Genomic DNA, 18,383 nt, shown 5'->3' with positions numbered 1-18,383 from the left:
TTTACTTACAGAGGGGTTAACTTCGCTAAAAGCTGAAAACGATGCCCTTAAGGCTTATATTAAGGACCATGTTGAACCTAAAATACATACACCTGAACCCCAAATAAGCTTGCCTGAGAAGTTTTCTGGGGACAGGTCCCAGTTTAGAGACTTTAAAAATGCCTGCCTTTTACTTTTTACACTTAGACCCCAATCATACCCCAATGATAGGATACGTGTGCTAACTGTAATTTCTTATCTAAGAGGGGAGCCCCGTACATGGGCCAATACTTTCTTTGAAACGAATGAAGTCATACTTAATTCACTGAATGATTTCTTTTTAGCAATGGGTCAGTTGTATGAAGATCCATTTAAGCAACAAACTGCTGAGACAGCACTTAGGGCTTTAAAACAAAAGAAACGAATTGTAGAGGAATACATCAGCGATTTCAAGAGATGGGCAAAAGATTCCCAGTGGAATGATGTATCTCTTAAAAACCAGTTTAGACTCAGCCTCTCAGACCCTATTAAGGATGAGTTGTCCCGCACAGAGCTACCTCCCACTTTAGAAGGCCTTATCAATCTCAGTATCACAATAGATAGACGCCTTAGAGAGCGAATACATGAAAGATCCTATCAGGACACTCATTACAAAAAACACAGTACAAGCATTTCCCCTCATGCTCCCAGTAAGGCAGTAGTAGAACCCATGGACATAGGGTTCTTAAAGGGGCCTCTGACTACTCAAGAGAAAAACAGAAGAAGAGAGAACAACCTCTGTTTATACTGTGCCTCTGATGAGCATACCGTGAGGGACTGTCCTTCTCTGCAAAGACAACGAAAGGGTAAGATGGATTCTTCCATATCCTGTTGTAATACCTATGATTCAACAACTGCATACTGTAAACTCACTCTTCTATTACAGTGGGATCTCCAACGAGTCAACGTTCCAGCACTTATTGACTCTGGTGCAACAGCCTGTTATATTGATAAAGAATTCACAAATAAAAATAAAATACCACTTGTGCAGAAAAAGTCTCCTATTCTTTTGCGTGGTATTGATGGTAAGGTTATTACATCAGGACCGGTTAAATATCAAACCATACCACTATTGGTTACCACAAGTGACCATCATAGAGAATATATCTCTTTTGATGTCATAACCTCACCAGTTTCTCCTATAATTCTAGGGTTAACTTGGTTAAGCTTACACAACCCTCACATCTCATGGTCCACCCTGTCTCTCACTTTTAACTCAGAATACTGCTCCACTACATGTTATCCTATAGGCATACTTCTTACCTCACAGTCTACAGCAGACATTCACATCCCCACTGAATATAGTGACTTTTCTGATTTATTCAATAAAACTGAATCTGAAAACTTGCCTCCGCACAGGAAGTATGACTGCCCTATAGACATACTTCCTGGAGCTGAGATACCCTGTGGGCACATTTTTCCCCTTTCCAAAACAGAACTCGAGCATCTAAAAACCTATCTTGAGGACAATCTCAGGAAGGGGTTTATACGTCCCTCTACATCGCCCGCGGGAGCCGGTATCTTTTTTGTGAAAAACAAAGACGGCTCCCTAAGGCCCATTATAGACTATAGACAACTGAATAAAATAACTAAGAAGAACAGGTACCCGTTGCCTCTAATTCCAGAGCTAATCGAGAGACTGGAAGGGGCAAAGTTCTTTACGAAGTTGGACCTCAGGGGGGCGTATAATCTGATCAGAGTAAGAAGTGGGGATGAGTGGCTGACGGCGTTCCGGACCCGATTCGGCCACTATGAGTACACCGTTATGCCGTTCGGGCTCTGTAACGCCCCAGCCACCTTCCAACATTTAATTAATGATCTATTCAGAGACATTCTGGATATCTTCATTGTAATATATCTTGACGACATATTGATATATTCCAAGACACTTACCGAACACGTGCTACATGTCAGACAAGTCCTCTCTAGATTAAGAGATAACCACCTTTACCTCAAGCCTGAAAAATGTATATTTAATACACAGAGCATAGCTTTTCTTGGCTATATCATCACCTCTTCTGGAATCCATATGGAAGAGACAAAAGTGCAAACCATCAAAGATTGGCCTGCCCCTAGATCGCGAAAAGAAGTTCAACGATTTCTAGGTTTCGCGAACTTCTATCGAAAATTTATAAAAAACTTCTCTAAGCTTGCCAAACCTCTAACCACTTTAACAAAAACCACAGTACCATTTTTTTGGAATCAAGAGTCACAAAAAGCATTCGATTATCTGAAAGTACAATTCACAACCGCACCAATACTTAGGTTCCCTAACCCCGAATGCCAATACATTCTGGAGGTGGATGCCTCAGATGTCGCCGTTGGTGCAGTTCTCTCACAACGAGAAGCAATCAAACAACCACTACATCCAGTAGCTTTTTTTTCTCGATCCCTAAATGCAGCCGAACAGAATTACCCTATTGGGGATAAAGAACTGCTCGCCATTAAGATGTCCCTTGAACATTGGAGACATCTCCTAGAAGGTACTACTCTCCCGGTATTGATTTATACGGATCATAGAAACTTGCAGTACCTCAAAAGCACAAGAACTCTCTCCGCGAGACAAGTTCGCTGGAATTTGTTCCTCACAAGATTCAATTACCAAATAGTCTACCGACCAGCAAGCAAGAACCACAAAGCAGATGCTCTCTCTAGGTAACCCATTTTTGAACGTCATCGCACTCCTGACCGGAGCTTGATACCAGAAGAAAGATTTGTATTCTTTATCTGTAATTTTAAGTCACAATTCCTGCAGGAACAAACAGTGGATCAAACAAAACCGCTAACTCTTTTAAAAAGAAAAGAGGATGGGTTATACTACCATCAGGATCTATTGTACATCCCTCCTACCTGTAGACAGATGGTACTACAGACCTCCCATGACTCCTTGTTAGCTGGACACCCTGGGTTTAAAAAAACTCTAGAACTCATAAGAAGATCATACTGGTGGCCCACCATGTGTTCGGATATAAAGGATTATATCATGTCGTGTCATACATGCACAGTTTCAAAGTCCACAAAACAAGCACCTTATGGGCTACTGCTACCACTTACCACTCCATCAAAACCATGGTCTGAAATCGCTATTGATTTTATAGTCGATCTACCAAAATCAAACAACAACAACACCATTCTGGTAGTAGTAGACCTATTCAGCAAGATGTCTCATTTTATTGCATACCATAAATTACCCACTGCTATGGAAACCATACAACTACTTATAACACATGTATTCAAACTCCATGGTCTTCCAACTTCTATTCTTAGTGACAGAGGAAGTCAATTCTCTAGTAGATTATGGACAGAGTTCTGTAAAATATTTAACATCAACAAAAAACTTACAACAGCCTATCATCCTCAAAGTAACGGACAGACAGAGAGATGTAATCAATGGATCGAACAATATTTAAGACTCTTTTGTTCAACCCAACAACATCTATGGTCCATACATCTCCCTTATGCTGAATACTCTTTTAACAATACTGTCCACTCAACAACCAAAACCACAACATTTTTCTCCAACTACGGTTTCCACCCCAGGTTTCACCTACTTCCAGATAAACAGAGTCTTTTTCCCAACATATCTGATCTCACAGATACTATATCATCCAACTTTGCTATCATACAAACAGCAATAGAAGAATCCAAGAAAACACAGAAAATCTACTATGACCGGAAAAGAAGGAAACCACCAACTTATGCTATTGGAGACCTTGTCTGGTTATCCACCAGGAATCTCAAACTTAATACACCCACAAAGAAGTTCTCACCCCTGTATATCGGACCCTATCCTATAACTCACGTCATAAATGTAAATGCAGTAAGACTCAAACTACCCGACACCATGAAAGTACATCCTACTTTCCATGTCTCCCTACTTAAGCCATACAAATCCTTGAGAGACATTCCTTCAGCTTCTGGTCCCCAGGTTTCCATAGATCCAAACACCGAATATGAAGTTCAAAGCATCCTGGACTCTCGGCGATTCCGTGGAACCCTACAATATCTTGTTAGTTGGAAGGGTTACTCTTCAGAACACGATTCCTGGGAACCCGCTACTAACATCTCAGCCCCCAGATTGCTCTCATTGTTTCATCGCAGGAACCCAGATCGTCCTCGACCGTGAGCACCGGTGTTGCTCTTTGAAGGGGGGATACTGTCAGGAATATAGCCATTTTCCTTATTCCAGTTACTGTATCTTTAACTATGGGATAACCTTCAGCTCCTCCCCTATAAAAGAACAGACTGACCTAGTACACATTGCTTGTTATTGAAACGTTTACCTCCCACTGGTAGCTAAACGTACTTGCCATTTCCGGATCTCTATCCTCCAGTGTAACTGATCTTTTTGCAACTGCAGTCTGCTTAAGCTTACAGCCGGATCTACACCGGATCACTCCGCGGTGACGTCACACGCCAACCACGGATCAACTGAGCTGCCGCTCTCCCCTGAACCACTCCGGTAATCTACCTGCTCTCTGGCTAAAACCTTGAACCGGATTCCTACTCCTCTCCAACAAGGGGTATTCACCCCATCCAGGTACTTCCAATTTACTAACTCCATACTCCGGTAAATTGTATATGTCAGCTATAGGAACTGGGACTTTAACTTACTTAACATGTTTGCTTAAAAGATGGAAAACACACTAAACTTATGTATACTTATAGTTTGAAGTTATGAGCTCAGTACTAAGTCCGCTATATCATACAATACTGTTAATGGTTAATGTGTGAGAACACTGCTACGATTATTTGGTGTATATTAGCACATGTGGTAGCTATAGTGTTACCTCACTAACTAACCAAAAATCAATTTAGCTACCTGAATTATCTATTGCTTGACACTATCCTGCTGGATATTCATGTTAAGTAATAGTAAGTCACTTGCTACAAACCAAATATTTAATTATAAACACATAGATAAATCTCAGCAGCTGAGGCTCCACTCTCAGTCTATGATTTCTTATTTGAATATTTAATGAACCAAACAGTTCCTGACACATTCTTCTCTAGATTGATGCAACCAGCAGAGTTAAATTATCCAGTTGGCGAGAAAGAATTACTTGCAATAAAGTGTTCCTTCGATCACTGGAGGCACTTGCTTGAGGGCGCAACACAACCAACTGTCATATATACTGACCACAAAAATCTGCAATATCTTCAGTCCAATCGAACCCTATCCTCCAGACAATTACGCTGGAGTCTTTACTTCTCTCGTTTCCATTACATCATTACCTACAGGCCTGGTACAAAAAATGGCAAGGCTGACGCCCTCTCTAGACAAGGTCCTAAACCTATAATACCATGCATTCCTACTACTGTTGTCCCTAAGGACTCTATCATTGGTGTTATAACAAGTCTAACTACAGTGATAAAAGATGCTACTGCTATGGATCCATCAGTACCTCATACAGATCTTACCTACAATTCTGATGGCTTACTCTATAAGGACGGGAAGCTATACATACCTCCAAATCTTAGATCTTCAATCTTGAAAACAGTTCATGAGTCCCCCCTTGCTGGACACATGGGAAGGGATAAAACTTTGGATTTACTTAAGAGATCTTTCTGGTGGCCTACTCTTAACCTCAATCTCAAAGAATATATTTCTAAATGCGTTACATGTGCAACCTCCAAACCTTCTAAACAACTCCCTGTGGGTCTTTTACAGCCTTTACCTGTACCACAAGTACCCTGGGAGGCGGTATCCCTGGACTTTATCGTGGACTTACCTGTCTCTAACAAATACACCACTATAATGTTTGTCACCGATCTATTCTCAAAGATGGCACATTTCATACCGGTTACCTCCCTACCCACTTCCAAGATCACCAGTGAATTGTTCATTCAAAACATTGTAAGACTGCATGGAATACCTAAAACCATCCTTAGTGACCGTGGAACCCAATTCACATCTAAGTTCTGGAGAAATTTGTGTGCTGCTCTGCATATAGAACAAAAACTCACCACTGCTTACCATCCTCAAACGAATGGGCAGACGGAGAGGGTGAACCAGTGGCTAGAACAATACCTACGTTGCTTCTGCTCTCACCAACAAGATTCATGGGCCACCTACTTGCCCCTAGCAGAATTTGCCTATAATAATAATAAGAGTTCCACAACTGGCACATCACCATTTTTTGTAAATTATGGTTTACATCCAAATTTCACACTACTTCCGAAGATTGACACCCCATGTCCTCAGGTGAATGATCTGGTTAACGACATTTCTGCCAACTTTTCTTCAATTCGTGAACATATTCTTCAGGCACAGGCATCACAACGCAGGTACTACGATCTTCGCCACAGACCTAGTCCTCAATATTCCGTAGGACAACAAGTATGGCTCTCCACTAAGAACCTCAAGATACCTTATCCTTGTAGGAAACTAGGTAAACTCTTTTTGGGTCCTTACCCTATCATCAGGGTAAATGGTCCAACAACAGTTACACTCCAACTACCATCAACTTTTAAGATACATCCGACTTTCCATGTGTCTCTTATTAAACCTTGCAACCTACCCATATCAAATGTTACATCAGAAGACCCAATACCTTCTGCTACCATTGATAGCCAGTATGAGGTTCATAGCATTCTGGATTCTAGACTCCGTCATGAGAATCTTTTCTATTTGGTTCATTGGAAAGGTTTTGGCCATGAAGATGATTCCTGGGAGCCTGCCTCGAACATATCTGCTCCACGTCTGATCTCTCTCTTCCATAGACGTAACCCTGATCGTCCCAGGCCTTGAACCTCGCTGTGGTTCTTTTTGTGGGGGGCTCTGTCAGGGTTACTGCTTGCTAATGATCTGTCCCTTTAAGAGCCTCCTATATCAAGCACTTCCCCCAGCACTCATTGCTGGTTAATTGAGAAAGGATTCACAGCACAAGCGTGACACTGAGAGTTTTCCCTCACTCTCCAACAGCCTCTCTATTTCTTATTTGAAGAGTTACTGTTAACATCTCTTATTTTTCATTCCTACATCTAGCAGCTCTACTACTCAATTCAACACTGGAAGATATTACCTACTGTATGGAAATCAAACTAACTCGACATCAAACCCTGAAGCATTTACAAGGTAACAGGATTCAAGCAGCTTCAGACACAGCACAGCAAGTAGCGGTGACGTCATCAGCTGCAGCCACAACCGCTCTCCCTGTGAGTACCACGCTGCTGTTCATAGCAAACGGACAAGTAACAAAATCCTGCGTTCTCAGGTCAGACCTAATTATTTCATTATTAATCGTTATCCTTACTTAATTTGATGAACTTTACCTGCCTAATCAAGGAATACTATATTTTACGTTACTGCTTAATTTGAACTGTTTGCATTATCAATTGCCCTGAAAGAAATACAGTTTATGAAGTTAATAAACTGTCACTTATTGGGCAAATAGTAATACATTATATGAAGCACTGACAACAAATTCATCAAGCTTCTTTTATGTTACAAATCTACTTTTGAGGCAATTGTTGGTTCTTAGTTACAAAACAAAATTAAAGGTTTGTTCAAATTGCTACTATTACACAATCACATCAGAAATAGCATCAGGAACTGGAAAAACCTCAGGAGTAACCACAGGAGGTTTATAAACAGAATTTAAACGTTTACTAGTTTTGATATCAATAGGACTAGACTCCTCAATATCCAAATTAACCAATACTTCTTTTAACAAGGAACAAATATACTCAATCTTGAAAAGATAAGTATATTTGTCAGTGTCAATTTCTGAGGTAGGATCTTCTGAATCAGAGAGATCCTCATCAGAGGAGTATGTTTCAGTATGTTGTCGGTCATTAAAAATGTCATCAATTTTATGAGAAGTTTTAAAAGACCTTTTAAGTTTATTAGAAGGCGGAATAGCAGACAAAGCCTTCTGTATCACATCAGCAATTTAATTTTTATATCAACAGGGATATCATGTACATTAGATGTTGAAGGAACAACAGAAACTGTACTAGTACTGATGGAAACATTTTCTGTGTGCAAAAGCTTATCATGGCAACTGCTACATATTACAGCTGGAGATATATAATCTCAGCTAATTTACAACAGATACACTTAGCTTTGGTAGAACTGTGATCAGGCAGCAGTGTTCCAACAGTTGCTTCTGAGACAGGATCAAATTGAGACATCTTGCAAAATGTAAAAGAAAAAAACAACATTAAAGAAAAATTGTAATTTGGTTATATGGCAGTTTCAGGAATGGAAAAAAATGCAAACAGCATAGCCCTCTGAGCATAGAAGGCAAGAAGGCATATAGGAAATGGGGTAAAAAAATTAACTACATTTTTGGGCCCCAAGTATGACGCACAACGCAAAAAGTTGAAATTTCTTTTGCGCCAACAACATCCGGAAATGACGCAACTCGCATAATAACAGATGCAACCTTGTGCAAGGAAACCTGGGGTCAACTAAGATGCCGGAAATGATGAACTTGCGTCTTCAAAGACGTACCTTTGCACCAAGAATGACGCAATAACAGCATTTTGCGCCATCGCAAGCCTAATTTTGCCCGTGATATTAAAAGGAAAAACAATCAATTTGAAAAAAGCACTATACCCCAGGTAAGACAAATAACTTCCTAAACATGCTTCCCAAACTGAAACTGACAGTCTGCAAAAGGAAATATACATAGACCTGATGCATGGCAAATATAAGTAAAATACATATATTTAAAACTTTATATTAATACATAAAGCGCCAAACCATAGCTGAGAGTGTCTTAAATAAGAAAATCCTACTTACCGAAAGACACCCATCCACATATAGCAGATAGCCAAACCAGTACTGAAAAAGTATCAGCAGAGGTAATGGTATATAAGAGTATATCGTGGGACTTCCGGTGGGCGGGCGCCGAGAGCAGAAGCAGGGCACAGAGCTCCGGCAGTAACGACTGAGAAATCTACCCTGTTCTTCTGTCTTTTGCCCAGAAAACCTTAGATATCCTTGGTAGGGGGGAGAGGAGACTGCACGGAGACAATTCAGACAGGAATCTAACACCCGATTCCCCCACCGCAAAAGTTAACGGAAAGGAGGAGAAGAGAGCGGTCGCGGCAGTGACCGCGGAAGACACAAAGATAAACCAACTCTGGCCTGGAGTGAGAGGTGATAATCCAACCCTGAGAATAGTCACAGTAAAAGTAGTCATAGCGGTACCGGAGACTCCGACCAGAGGGTGAGTTTTACAGAGAGCGGGAAACCGCCATTTTAAAAGCATTGAGGGGAGGAAGAGAAAGCCGTGCAGCACCCGCCATAGGCACAACCTGACTAGAGTGAAAGCAGCTATATACGGATCCCCCAATAAAATGCTAATCTTGCACACGGGGGGGAGACAGAAAAAGAATACCTCCACATAAGCTGCCACCCGAACCCAAGTTGATCCCGGATAAGGGAGACCGATCCTAAAATATAGCTTCACATTGCAGGGAAAGAAGGGGAAAAAAACAAAAAAAAAGATATTCGCTACCTCCCAGCATAGTACGCGTCTGCAAAATCATAGCCAGAAGGGGGAATAAGTCATAGCCAGTGCTGGAGCCAAAAGTTACACAAATATAAGGAACATTAGGTTTGCAGGTTACCTCTACAGCGCCTCCCCCTTATAGAGCAGTGCTGAGTGAATGGGAAAACAGTGAAGGAGTGGGATACTAACAAGTTGCAACTCCCCAGACACTCTATACTTGCAAAGGAGTTACCGGTATCCTTGGACTGATCACTGAGCGACTCACCTCTGGCTGACAAGTCTAACCACCCCCGCTACAGCCATATTGTTCACATTAATTGTGGTACCCTCTGGTAACATGCAGGGCTAAGCTGATGTGAGTTCATACCCCCTCACTCACCCACCGCGTAGAAAAGACTTACAGACTCTCTGATGGACCTGATAATTTATACCCTTACAGTGTATTCCTACAGTTCAGTGGATTAGACCTTTTCCCCTGTAATAGAAATACTACATCTTTATTCTTAGCTGGAATTAACAGCTACAAGACCCGCTCACCTGTATGCAAAAGTACTACGACTCTTTCACTAAAACAACTGTCACAATGACGAACAGACTTAAAAATGCTGACAAGAGAAAGAATCAAGTAGAAATACAACAGGTGGCAGTGCCCGCTGACGACATGCTCCCTAACAACACTATAGACACTCAACCAATAGTCTCCAAGATCTCAGCCCTGTTTTTGCCAAAAATTGATCAGCTCCAGTCAGGAATGGACTCACTTACAGCAGAAGTTAAATCTTTCAATGGTAGACTGACACAGGTGGAGCAGAAGGTTGCAGACAGTGAACTCCGCCACAGAGAGACTGAATCTAATGTTCAAACGCTACAACAACAAAATGAGAGATTATGGGCTAAGATAGATGATCTGGAGAACAGATCGTGAAGAAACAACCTGCGAATAGTGGGGGTTCCAGAGTCGATCTTGCCCACGCAACTGATGGAGTTCGCAGAAAATATCCTACCAAAGTTATTAAAATCTCACAAGATTGTCTACCCTGTACGGCAGAAAGGGCGCACAGAGTGGGAGACCCAAGAAAGCAGGGAGGAAACAACCAACAACCACGCCAAGTTATGGTGAAATACCTTAGCTTCCAGGACAAAGTCACCATCCTGAAAGCCTACAGGAAGATTTCCCCATTGGAATACGAAGGAAAGAGAATTTATTTGTTTCAGGACTACTCTGCTACAGTAGCAGCTCGAAGGAGAGAATTCTCACCATATTGCAAACAACTAATAGACCAGGGCAGATCAGCGGTTTTACTGTTTCCAGCACGCCTGAGACTCCAGACAGCAAGAGGCCCCCTGTTCTTTGACTCACCGGACCAACTAAATCTTCATCTACAGACGGAGAAAGAACGTCAAAGAGCTGAGGAGGGCAGAGACACTGATCCACCAACTTGAAACTCATTGCAGGTCCACAGAATTAATTACCAAAGACAGACTATAAGCTCAGTCACGCAGACTGGTATCTTTGAAATGTGAGGGGGGGGGCTCTTCTATAGAAGTGTTGTATTTGTTCTTTAACTGTTGGGGATTGTGGGGGGAGGAGGAAATACTGTTTGCAAAAGGGATTATTGTTTGTCATTTCATTGGTTAACACTGTTTGTCTCTCTTTTGAAGTGTAAACGTCAAAACAAGCCGGATCCGTGGGACCTCGGGGCGTCACTCCGGGGGAAAGGGGTCATAGAAACCTTGCCATATACTGAGTGTAAGTAACTACTAGACAGCTGGGGAGACCCTAAACTACACTCTAAGAGCAAAGCGAGACACACCATACATTGGTATTCAGAAACACCTCAGACTGACACCTGTCCCAGTATAAGATGAAGTTAGTCTCATGGAACGTGGGAGGGATCACATCCCCAATGAAGAGGAAAACGATTCTTAGGCAGTTAAACATTAAGAGGGCTGACATAGCGATATTAGAAGAAACACACCTCTCACAAACAGAACACCAGAAGCTTAATCAGAGTTGGGTGGGGGAGGTTTTATACACACCGTATGAGACAAGGAGGGTGAGAGGTGTTGCTATTTTATTTCGAAAAGGCTTAGACTACACTATCTCACACACGATAGCTGACAGAGAGGGTAGGTACCTAATTATTAAACTGGAAGTGGACAAACTACACTTGGTGATATGTGGAATATACGGTCCCCATACTGAAAAGAAACACTTCTTGACCCAAATACAGACCCAACTTATTCAATTCTCAGACCTTCCCATCATTGTAGGAGGGGACTTTAACATAGCACCACTCACCCCATCAGACAGATTCCGAAATCCACACCTTCCTCCACATCCAGCCCAATCCTGGCCTAGTTCCAAAAGGGAAACCCTCATCCTCAAAAACTTTAGGAACACTCTGTCACTCTCTGACGTCTGGAGGAACCGTAATCCAGAGTCAAGGGACTATACTTGTCTACACCCATCTAAAACCACTCTATCCCATATAGACTACTTCTTGGTAACAGACTCCTTCTGCCCCCAGATTACAGATACACGAATTGACCCAATTACAATTTCAGACCATGCACCAGTCTCAATCACTATAAACACCACTACATCACACAGACAGGCTCGCAGATGGAGGTTCCCCGTCCACTTATACCACGATCTGAACTTTCATAAACATTTAATTGGGGAGTGGCTGGGATATAAAGATTTGAACATCCAACATCTTAGAGACATCTCTCTATTTTGGGAATCAGCGAAAGCAGTGCTAAGAGGGGTGGTCACAGCATATGCAGCCAAAGTAACCAAAACCCGTAAGTTGAGGGGCGACCTACTCCTCCGTCAATTGCTGAACGCCAGAAACCAATACTTACGAAATCCCACTGACTTGAATAGAACAAAATATAGAGACACAAAATGCCTCAGGGACACATATCTCACTCAATCCTCTATTAATGCTCACAACAGATTACAGGCCAAATATTACCGTTTTGGCAATCGTACCGGAAAACTACTAGCAAGGCTCACTAAACTTGAGAGGAAATCCAGCACCATAGCAGCCGTAAGACAGGGTGACAAAATTCTCACACAAGAATCAGACATACACAAAGCATTTATTGACTACTATTCAGACCTCTATAGCTCACAAGAGATTGACTCAGACAAAAAAGACCTTTTCTGGAAAGACTTACATTTGCCACAACTAGATGCAGAACAAACACAAAAGCTTAACGCCCCAATCCACCCATTGGAGGTTGGTAAAGCGATCGATACACTCCCACTTGAGAAGACCCCGGGACCAGATGGGCTACCCGGGGAATTCTACAAAATGCTTAAGGTATACACCATAGATACACTAGCGTCCTTATTTAATGCAATACTGGGTGGGGAGGCCAAGTTGTCCAATCGCTTCACAGAGGCGAATGTAACGGTGATTCCCAAGCCAGACAGAGACCCACTGTTGACGTCCTCGTATAGACCAATCTCCCTACTAAACGTGGACTACAAGTTGTTCACCAAAATACTGGCCAATAGACTGGCGGGGGTGCTTCCTTCCCTAATACACAAAGATCAAACTGGTTTTGTACAGGGTAGATCCGCAGTTAGAAACATGAGACAGCTCCAATTAGTACTTGCTTATTTCTGGGGGAGGAAGGGTAAAGACCAACCTAGGACGGGTGAGGACGCATGCTTGATCCTAGTAGATGCGGAAAAAGCATTCGATAAGATGCTCTGGGACCACCTTTTTATGGCCCTGGAGAAATATGGAGTGCAGGGACCCTTCTTGAGGGCTATTAAAACCATTTACAGCGCACCTCAAGCAGCGATCTTGATAAATGGAACACCATCCAAACCATTCCCTCTTAAGAGAGGCACGAGACAGGGGTGCCCCCTCTCCCCACTCCTTTTTGACCTTGCATTGGAGCCCCTAGTGATAAAAATTAGAACTGATACATTAGGACTTAACGTAGGTGACGAAACCATCCACTTGTCCCTTTTTGCTGACGACATGGTGCTGTATATGCGTGACCCTAGAGCTAACATTCCCACCGTTATGACGATTATTACCGGATTCAGTGACATATCGGGATACCGGATAAATAAAGGCAAATCCGAACTGCTATGGCTATATGACACACAACCTTCCATTCCCCTTAGAGACAACTTCAAAATCATTCACAGCACTTTTAAATATTTGGGGATTAATTTAGCACTGAACCCCGCCAAATGGTATGACGCAAACTTTAAACCACTGTTGAAGGAGCTTAGACAGATCCTAGTGAACTGGCAAGGCCTACCGCTTTCACTGTCTGGAAGAGTAGGGCTAATTAAGATGATATTGTTCCCCAAGCTCTTATACACACTACAGATGTTGCCTGAACTACTACACAAACAAGATCTCAAATCACTAAACAAGGAAATCCTTCATTTCCTGTGGAAGGGAAAGAAACACAGAATGAACCACCGCAAACTAACATGTCAACCTATGGTGGGAGGATTTGGACTCAAACATTGAACATTATAACTGGGCAGCCCTGGCCAAGTATGTAATGGATTGGTTGGTGGACAAAAACCACTTCACCAATAGCCCACTTGAATCTGAACTTACCAAACCATGGTCCCTGAAGATGCTACCACACATGACACACGCACAGGTAGAACCCACCATCAGGGAGATACCCCCCCTCTATCACCCCATAAGGGCCTGGTGGAAGATTTGCAGGATGCTTAATGTCTTACATAAACAGACAATCTACCTACCCCTCAAAGGTAACCCTAACTTTCCTGCGGGGATTACTACGATGCCCTTTAAACAGTGGGAGGGGTGGGGGATTTCCACAGTCAAACAAATCTTGATGGAGGATGGGAAGACAATCAGATCTTTCGGAGACCTGCAACATGACTTTAACATCCCAAATACACACCACTTTGCCTACCTCCAGGCGAGACACTATGTGCAAGACATATTGAGAACAGGAGCCTTACCTGACAGCAATTGCGAAATTTACAAACTTTTGACCTTGACAAGAGGAGGGATGACGTCCATCTCACACACTTACAACACCCTTCAATTTCAGCCCAACAATACTCTTAGATCACATATTCAGAATGTCTGGAACACACTGACGGAACAAAATTCCATTGACCAAGGGATAGAGCAAAGCTTTGAGAAAGTGAGAAAAGCCACATTGTCGAATGACATACGAGAATCCCATACAAAGTTGATCAATAACGTATACATTACACCCAGGATGTTTCACAGATGGGTACAGACCTCGTCAGGGCTGTGCCCAAAATGTGCACACAATGATCCCAATATCCTACATATGATCCTGATGTGCCCAAAGCTCACTAAGTACTGGGGAATGACACAGAGGTGGTTGGAGGGTTGTACTGGGGAAAAATTCAGATTCACGACAGAAATGATATTCTTCCTACACTCACAGCCCATAATTAAAAAACATGTGGAATTCATCCATAATGACATACTACACGCTAGGAAACTCATTCTTGGGCAGTGGATGCTCCCTACACCACCTAGACTAACACAGCTCAAAGGAGCTTTGAGGCAACAGATGACAAGAGAACAATTGGACACTGAAGGGGACATTACACGAAGGACAAGGAAATTTATGACCAAGTGGGAGCCCTTCATCAAAACGCTAGACCTCACACACCAAAAGCAAATCCTATACCCACTTAAAGACTCTGACTTTATCCTCAATGCGCAGCTACGGGGTGACTGGAACATATTCACCTAGACGCCAATAGAATAGGAAATTGGGGAATATACAGTGAACATGAATCCTGGAGTGACGCCGCAGGGGAGTGAGAACGGACGGATCTTATAGAAAAAGAGACAGAGTTGGAAAAGTTAGAAGGGGAAAGTTCTTCAATAGACTCTGGGCTGATGCTCCTCTCCTCCAGATGAAACCTTAAGGAGGACATTTAAAGAGACTTTGTTATTCCATGCAGTGGGAAAAGAGGAGATGTTATCAATCAATGGGAGAGAGCACATAGCCCACTAGATTTCCTATAACGATGAGGGAGACTAACCCTTCGAGTTAGTAAAAGAGTTAAGGGAGAAGAGTAAGAGGAGGGGAGGAGAGAATATGATTTAAGGAAAAGGAAAAATAAGTGTGGCTGCAGATCTAATATGCATTTCTTTCTTTTCATCTTACATATAGTTGACTTGTCATTGTTTTTCTTTATCTGTTCATGTATACCACACGAAAAAATAAAATATTAAAAAAAAAAAAAAGAGTATATCGTCGATCTGAAAAGGGATGTAGGAGATGAATCCCTACGACCGATAACAGAGAACCGAGAACAGAGGAAAACCATAAAATCAATAGGGGATACTCCCTTCACACCCCTCTGACAAACACTGTACTCTGAGAGGAATTGGGCTTCAAAATGCTTAGAAGCGCTTATCATAGAAGAAATCAAATAAATCAACCACAAACTTACTTTACTACCTCCATTGGAGGCAAAGTTTGTAAAAACGGAATTGTGGGTGTGGTGAGGAGTGTATTTATAGGCATTTTGAGGTTTGGGAAACTTTGTCCCTCCTGGTAGGATTGTATGTCCTATACTTCAGTAGCTCATGGACTCTTGCCAATTACATGAAAAAAAAGGCTTTTCAGCAAACGGGTTTCCTTTTTTATGCCACTAATTAGTATTGCTTGTGTTGTTGCAGCCTTTACTCTTGTGTGTGATAGCTTATCTGTGCAGTTTTCATATTAATATGCTTTTGAAGAGTTTTAGTAAAAAATCAACTTTTAAGGTCAGCTAATGCTTTTGTTTGTGACACTGTTCTTGGCATTATTAAGATTAATATGCAAAAATGTGGCATTAATAGTCCTGACCAGAAGGGAGTTGCATAGACACCTGGAAACTAAAAGGTTGAAGGTTCAAACCCAGCCAAGGCTGCTGATTTCTAATAAGACATTCTAAGTCTAGGCTTTTGTCTCTTTCTTTTCTGGAAAAAAATGTTGTTTTGGCTTGGTCTACATTCTATTATACCTACTGTGATTTAGCAAGAATCCTAAGATTAAGATTAGGGCTTCTAACCATTTTTGTACCTTTTTGTCAATCTAGGAATGAAATGTCCTCTTTCTTTCAAAAACAGGGCTCTTCCAGCTTTTCCTAGAAGCAACATTTTAATTAGATCAAGTCTAAGTCTAAGAATCTGTCTCCTCTACTTAGTCAGTATGAGGGTGCGGCCACGATCCAGAGCTTCTAGTAGGGCCCAGATGATGCCATTTTCAGGGGTTTGCTTTTAATTTGTACAAGATCCATTAGTTCTGAATATAGTTTCCCAGGGATACAGAAGATTTCTTCTGTCTCAATTTCCAAACAATCCTGTAACGGGAATAATAGTCCCAGTTCCAAGGTTGAAACAGGCCCAGGGGTTTAATTACAACCTCTTCATTGTTCCCAAGAGGGCAGTCATGCCTGATGAAACGGTCTATACCGAGAAACACGTTGCATGCTATATACTCATACTGCATGAGTGATATATGTATTTTATAATTGTTTTTACTTTTATTAAATTCGTTTTTAACCATATATCCTCATTGCTGATTATTACCATTATCTGAGCTACCTGTTGATTCTATTTGCTGTGGAGTGTCCTGCAGTTTGCCCTGTACAGCCAGCTGGTTTGCTGTGATAACCAGCCTGCCTCTATTGGCACATTGGAGTGCCGCTACAGAATCTCCAGATCTCCATACTGCTGGACAGATTTCCTACATTCGGCTGAAGTACCTGCAGACTCCTTACTTTGGGATATCCAGTCAGTCCCTTGCACAGCTAGCTGGTTTACTGTGAATACCAGCCCGCACCTACAGGCACAATTGAGTGCCGCTCCACATTGTGAGTACCCTGCACTTGTTCTATTTTTGATGCTGGTTGTTACAGATTCACACATATGGCGCCTCTTTCCTTGTGTTTCATTTTAGTTTCCTAATGATATTGTTTCATTATTTTGGCACTATTGTCACTGGAAGATAATTACTGTTATTGTACATCTGGGAATAAAAGTCTAGTTGATCCAAGGTGTGATGTTATATTCCTATTCACTTTTAGTAGCACTATTTGCACATGGGAGAAAAAAAGGTGGAATACAGACACCTGCTTTTCAAATTAAAAAACTATGGCAGAAATAACATCCATATTTTGTGTCTGACAGTTCTCCACAAACAGAAAAGCAAAAAGAAGTTTAGCCAGGACAGGAGCATTTAACAAAAATAAAAAAACAGAAAAAGTAAAACATCTGAATACACTTTTATAGATGCAATAAACATAAAAATGGTATTGTGCTCATTTCTGCTTGTGGTAAACATAAGACTAAATAATGTCTGATGTGCAGTTGAAATGCATTTTGTTGGCTTCAATTTGGTAGCAAATTTTCTGATGCATTTTTATACATGCGAGTAACGCTAAATGCTATTTACTTTATTCCAGTGTACAATGCTAGGCTAACCATAAGTTTAATTTACTGGCCCATTGTCATGTCAAAGAGTCTTCTTACCCTGTTATCCTCAGTGCTGCTCATTGCAAAATGAGGTGGGAGACCCGAAGCAAAGACCATTAGAAAAATACACAGAATAAAATATTCGTACCGGTTATCGTCCCATTCTTCTACCTGAAAAGGAATAAAAAAAAGTTTGCAACAGATGCAAATTAAATGGAAATGTTTTCATCACAGTTTAACTTGTATTTGCCTCTAGTTAAGTAACAATTATTTTCTATTAGTTAAATAAGTGTATTGTTCATTTTGAACAAACTTCCCCAGTATACAGCAGGTGAAAGAAACAATGAGAACTGAAGGTGTAAAATGATTATTGAATATAATGGGGCTGTGACTGAATTTTAGCCACACCTAGAAAATTTCTTCATGC

At 41.5% G+C, this 18,383-nt stretch overlaps 1 protein-coding gene across 4 annotated transcripts in view; it reads right to left on the bottom strand.

Moving 5' to 3' along the window:
- Positions 1-18,383, bottom strand: part of LOC128653763 (ABC-type organic anion transporter ABCA8) — a 752,731-nt gene that overhangs the window by 327,178 nt on the left and 407,170 nt on the right. For all 4 annotated transcript variants that reach the window (XM_053707247.1, XM_053707265.1, XM_053707256.1 and 1 more), the window contains one exon: positions 18,014-18,127. In XM_053707247.1, coding sequence (XP_053563222.1) covers positions 18,014-18,127 — 114 coding nt within the window. The remainder of the gene's footprint in view (positions 1-18,013; positions 18,128-18,383) is intronic.

The sequence above is a fragment of the Bombina bombina genome, chromosome 1 (assembly GCF_027579735.1).
Source record: "Bombina bombina isolate aBomBom1 chromosome 1, aBomBom1.pri, whole genome shotgun sequence".
NCBI lineage: Eukaryota > Metazoa > Chordata > Amphibia > Anura > Bombinatoridae > Bombina > Bombina bombina.
Note: the sequence above shows the minus strand (reverse complement) of the source record. Positions and strands in the feature narration are given on the sequence as shown.